General features: G+C 49.1%; 1 protein-coding gene across 1 annotated transcript in view; it reads left to right on the top strand.

Annotated features, from left to right (window-relative positions):
• The first annotated feature begins 241 nt into the window (after window positions 1–241).
• Window positions 242–6,000, top strand: part of DCC (DCC netrin 1 receptor) — a 547,514-nt gene continuing 541,755 nt past the window's right edge. Inside the window, exon 1 of the mRNA XM_085322164.1 lies at window positions 242–480. Within this exon, the coding sequence (XP_085178290.1) occupies window positions 390–480 (91 nt within the window). The 5' untranslated portion in view covers window positions 242–389. The remainder of the gene's footprint in view (window positions 481–6,000) is intronic.

Raw genomic sequence — 6,000 nt, 5'->3', positions numbered from 1 at the left:
CCCCCCTCCTCCTTTCCTTTTTTTTCTTTTTTTTTTCTTTTTATTTTTCCACTTCGCGCGGCGCTGGAGATGGAGCGACCTCGACTCTTGTGATGCGCGCAGCACGGCTTTTGGGGCAGGATTCTTCTCTGGGTGGTTTTCCAGCGGTGGGAGGACCCTGCCCCATCCTCCCGCGTTTCCTTGAGTTAGTTTCCAGACGCAGTCGGGAGCTCGGAGGCTCCGGGACTGAATGTAACTTTTTTTTCCCCCCCGCGCACCCCAGCCGCCTTCGCTGATCCCTGTGAGCAGGGACGGAGAAGAAGCCCAGAAGAGGAGGCAGAAGGGGCTGTGCGTGCCTGAGTGGTTGTTGCTCCTACTCAGGACCCAAATCCGTAGGTGCGTGTTGAAATATGGAGAATAGTCTTGGATGTGTTTGGGTACCAAAGCTGGCTTTTCTCGTCCTGGGGTTTGCGCTGCTCAGCCTGCGTCTTCAGGTCTCCGGTAAGTCACCGTCGGTGCGTCTCGGCCGCGGCGCGCTGGGGAGCAGGGTGGGCTTCCGCGCCCCGGGCCGCCGGCCGCCCCGGGCCCGGTGCGGGCTGCGGCTCCCCGGCGTGAGCTTTGGCAGTCGCTGCTCGCAGACTGGAAGGGGAAAGAGGGAACCGGGGTTGGAAGCACCTTGTGCAGCCTCGGGAAAAGGGGGAGCGCTGAAAAGAAGGAAATGCATAAAAAATAGAGGAAGAATGTGGCAGGAGGTGGTATGATGTGTGTGTGTGTATAGGGGTGGTGGTGGGGGTTAGTTCACATTCTCTTTTGCACCTGATCGCGCTTGCAATTGGATGTATTCGCCTGTAGCTTTTTGGATCTATGTACTGAAATCAAGGAGTGGGGGGGAGGCGTCATTCACTGAGTAAATGAATAAAAGCAGAAGATGAGTTAGCAAGCCAGAAAATGCGGTTATCTGCAAGGCATCTTCCAACTCTATTAGATTGCAATTCTTCGGGGTTGCACCTCTCTCTCTGCACTTGGCAGGCACATTTTCTAATTAAAAATGGCAAAGCCGGTTGTGTGTGGAATTGGGGTAGAGAAGAGAAAAGAGGGAATTGACACTGTGATGCTCTGGGGCCGCTTGTGCAAAAGGTGGAGAGGAGCTCAGAATTAAAGAGAGATCTTGTATTAAGAAAGAAAGAAAAGGAAATGGGAGTGTTAGCCAAGAAGTGTTAGGAACTAAGAAAGTGCAGCTTTGATTTGCAGGAGACTAGGGGTGTGAGTGTGTGGTGGAGGGAGATGCATGCAAGGAGATATTGTTCTCCAGTGGTCATTTCATTTTCTCCAAAAGAAAATGTAGAACACTTCACTAGGAGAAACCCTGGGGAGAGGGAGCCTGAAAAACGCAAAAAAAAGAACTAAACACACATCTGTGCACACTGCTTTCACAGMAGCTACTGGTGAACAATAGAAACCAACTCCCCACCACCGCACGCACTCGACCACTAAAGCAAATTTTTGTAATGGGGAAAGTGCTGCATGCGAAGCCTTTGCAAAAAGATCTCCGCTGGCTTGCAGCAGCACTCAGGTTATCAGCTGTATGCAAATGGCAGTGCCTCAGACTGCTCGCGGAGGTGGTGCTCCTTCTGCACAAATGCATGTGTCTTGTGATTGTTCTTGTTTGGGGGAGTTGGCAAGCAAACTGGAAGATGCTTCTTTGCAGCACGAGGAGGTCGATTCTGCGTGCGTGCGTGCGTGTGCCCGTGCCTGTGTGTCCCCAGCTTTGTCCTCTGCAGTTCCTCCCGTGCCAGGTGGCCCTGGGGCAGCYGGGGCAGGGTAACGAGTAGGTGGCTCCCTTGCATTTCCAGCTTAAAGGCGAGTAGATGGGAGACATGTCAGTGATCCTCCTTCTTGAAAGGTGATTGACTTGCAGGCTTCTTGGCTGGCAAATGCTGAGATGGAGYGAGTGTCTCCGTGCGGGTGCGTGAGTGTGTGAGGAGGGTGGCGGGAGCCGTGTGCTGTGTCAGGGGCCAAACGTGCTGCAAACCCCGTGCTTTCACGGCATGGCAGGGGGAATGGTGGTGTTCTGTGGTACGTGGATGAATCAGGCTGTTGTCTAGCTGTACCTGTCTGTTGTGGTTTTTACTCTCCGYCTGTGATGCGTGTGTGTTCATGGCGCTGCTTGTTGAAGGCTGGCATTTTTGCCTTGCACCAAATCCCTTGCTCGGCGAGCTACAAACATGCAAAGTTTTCCCTGTGATGCAGCCCCGGGGGCCGCCGTACGTTTGTGCTTTTCTGAGCCTGCTTTTCACCATCCCAACTCAACCCACGAAACAGAATAAAGCAGATCCTGCCCTGCTCGCGGGGCCGGGCCTGCCGCTCCTTCATCTCAGAGTTCCCCCTCCGCCTCGGAGCGACGATTTTCCGTGCCGGGGGCCGGTGGGGAAGGGAGCATCTCCGGGGGCGGCTGTGCGGGCTGCGAGCGCCGCTAACAAAGGCTCCCGCAGGCGCCGCGCGCTGGGGCCGCATCCTGCCCGCTCCCCCGCGGAGCCCCGCGCCGGCACCGACGCGCGCCCCCTTCTCCAAAACTTTGGTAACGAAGGCCAGGCGAGGGAGGAGGAGCGTGCCCGGATCCAGTCCTTCACCTTTACTTTGCCGTGGTCCATAAGGTGCCAGATGTCTATGGGGAAGAGACGAAAAGTAAAATGCAACCTGGGACTTTTCCTGCCAGAAWATATTTATGTGGAGGGAACAACGGATGATGGGCGATGTTTGCTGTTTTGGAAAGAGACCATGGAAAAATGTGTTACTGATAAAAGCGCGTGTAAATTATGTAATGCTGGATTGTTCTGTGTGCCTAGGAGAGGAACTGCACAAAACTTTCCCTTTTTTTGTCTGCAGGTGGAAATTTAACCYGATCACAGAGGTGGTTTTGGAATGGCTTCTATGCTTGTTTTTTTTAATCCCACTACATCTTGGGGAGAAATTTYGTATTAGTGCAGCATGTCAGAGCCGGGCGATGTCTGGGTACTATGGCAATCACTTCTTCTCTGAGTGGTGCAGTATAAATCAACAGTGACCTGTCACAGCATCCATTTCACAGGCAGCCCGCTGGCCCTCCGTGTCAGGAGGCACWTGAACCGCCACAGGCGTTACGTGAGTGTGCGAGGCTCAATGCATTCAATAGCATATTTTTAAGAATGGAAATGAGCTTAACTGAGGATGAGCAATTTACATTTGAGTGCTTTCTTTTCCTTTCTGTAGTGTCTTGATTATTTTTGTACACAATTCTTCTTGTTTTGCATCTTTTTGTCATCATCCCCCCTYTTCCGAGTTCATACGGATTCAGGATCAATGGTGACTTCAAATGCACAGTCAGAAATACTTGCGTTCAGTGGAATTACGCCAGTTTTASTAAGGTCCAGATATCACATGTAGTTCACTTATCTTTGAATATCACTCGCTTTTCCTTCCCAATACAAAACCTAGTGTGAACTGTCTGTTCCAGGCCCCAAGACATGACTGTGCTTCCAGGATATTCTCCTTGCATTTCTGTTTGTCTGAACCCATCTTTGATTCYCTGATTTATGCCAACATCACAGTGTTGGCAGGAACTTCTCTGGGGCAGGAAGTTTCTTTTTCTTTGCTACACAAATTTGCAGCAGGATCATGGCCTGCAGTAAGGCTTCCCAGGACCAAAGGATCAATAAATATAYCAGTGCTTCTCAAACTTAGAGAAGAAAATCTCTGGGACCTGCTGATTCCAGATGCTAACTAGAAGTCCAAGTGAGTTTGAGTTCTTCATATGATTTGCCTATGCTTAAATTGAGAACCAGCGCACTGACATTGTGATTTGAATTTCCCTGGAAGAGCTCACACTTAGATGAAAATGCAACMTTCTCCCAATCCGCTCAGTCTTCCACTCTGCTATGAAGGGACCAAAAAGCCTAGTTTTGCATTGCAGTCCTGCCTTACTATTTGACTGGCAAAAACCTTGTGCTGTGCGAGGTTTGGTGTTTCCTGCTAGCCTGTTGTCTAAGACTGTGCTGCAGGAATCGGGGCTCTGCCCGAGCGCAGCCCCTGGCGCCAGTGTTGGATGCAGCGCCTGGCTCGGCCTCTTCCGACGGGGGAGTGCTGTCAGGTCTTCCCTGACATGGCAGCTAAAATAACTTTTTCAGACCCATTCATCGGTTGTTCAGCACACACRTTTTTTACCAGTTGTCCTTTAGAGGGCCAGCACTGATTTCTTAAGTGTAATTTTTATAAGATAAAATACCGCTACGCGATTGGGTCCGTTTCCTAGATGCCTGCTTGTGCTGGCGTGTGCAGCTGCAAGAGTAGAACGCTGTAATGGAGTTGCACCTACGTTCTTCGTAGAAGAGACTATTGTAGAAACTTCACTGTGCCAAGATGAGTAAGCTGTGAAAGTAGTTGCCCTTTCCTGCTGTTTTAGAGTCTTGCCAAACTAAAGATCGCTGGCTCCCCTCCATGCTGGTCTCAAGTGTGTTGCAGTGCTGCTGTAGGGACAAGCAGACCCAAGGGCTACAGGTGAGCCAGCAGGTCGCTTTGGGGGTCAGGTTTGCTATGGTAAATTAATTGGTTGATGCCATTTCCATACGTTAGTCACTTGACATATATAACAAAATGGTTGTGGAAGAAACTGGTACTCAAAGAGGAGATTGTGTTTCACGTTTCTATTTTTCTGTTGAAATGCGGAGCTGTGACAGAGGGAGTCAGTGCAGCCAGTCGCTTTGTCGTAATACAAATAGATGTGAAGTTCCTAAAATATTGGCCTTGTCTGAATAAAAAGTATACTGACGAATTCCACCAAGACTTTCATGATTAATTAACTAAAGGCACAAAAAATCACTTGCTCCGTTAAAATTACCCCTTGGGGGAAACAYTGACCTACATTTTGTATTTCCATTGCAATCCAAAGCAAACACATTGGGCCTTGTTCTGATTTCACTTATATCCCTATCACACCAGCCTTGCCTTGCTGTATTGAACGGGGTTGCTCGTGCCTGTTAGCAAGAGCAGGAGCTGGGGCTCGGCAGCGGTCAATGGCAGGGGCTGCAAGGTCTCCGCTCCCACCCAAGRGAGGTCTCCCTGGGAGCACCTACGCGCCTGCTTGGGTGCTGTTGGCTACTGTAGGAATTTCTGAGCAACCTCTTTTTCGATGAGTGAATCCTTTGATTTGTTCATGCCAGTTGGAGATCTGGGCTGCCAAAAAGATAGGTGGCACAGCCTTCCCCAGCAGGGCTGAGAGGCAGGGGGACAGGCCATAGTACTGGTGTTTATGCCGACTTGTATCAGGAATAGCTTTCTTCGATATTTCTCGTGCTCACTTTAAGAAAGCTCACTTCAGACTTTCTTCTGAAATGTTTTGTGTGGGGATGGCTTAAATTGTCATTGCTTCTGGTCCTTATGGAAGAATCTACTTACTCTGTCCATTAGGTAGCTCCTCCTACCTGCTCCTTTCTATTAACTTCATGGTCTATTTTACCTTTTCTACTGATGAAAAGCAACTGTAATCTTCTCTCTGCAATGTTCAGGATGCTTGATGCTTGGGAGTCCTCTTTTATTGTCGGTGGAAAGCCTTGGGCATTTCAGATTTGCTCTTTTGGGGTCTACTCTACAGCTTTCTTGTAAGAAAAACTATCAAATTAGCTTTATCTTATGGAAAGCAACGACTGAAAGTGAAGTGTAGCTTCTGATTGCTGACAGTGAATTCACTGATAAAATAGAGTGTGCTCTTCCTGAAAAATAACACATCAGATAATTGTAAACCCATCAGAATTGTTTCTTTCTGACAATGTTTCTTGATTTTGGCTTTTATGTGAAGGACTACAGTTAAATTGGGCTAATCGCAGAACGTCTCGCTCAATAGTTTGTCGATGTCTGTGCTATAAAGGAAGCTAAATCTCAGAGAGGCATGATAAATGCACAGTTAAACGTCTCCGGTTCTGCCTCTGTTGATGGCAGTCATATGTCGATGGTAATGCCAATATGTGCTGTAATTTTATAAATGCTCCA

This window comes from Rhea americana, unplaced genomic scaffold (genome assembly GCF_003343005.1).
Source record: "Rhea americana isolate MKP2758 unplaced genomic scaffold, rheAme1 scaffold_75, whole genome shotgun sequence".
Classification (NCBI taxonomy): Eukaryota; Metazoa; Chordata; class Aves; order Rheiformes; family Rheidae; genus Rhea; species Rhea americana.
This window is presented reverse-complemented; position numbering and strand designations above follow the sequence as displayed.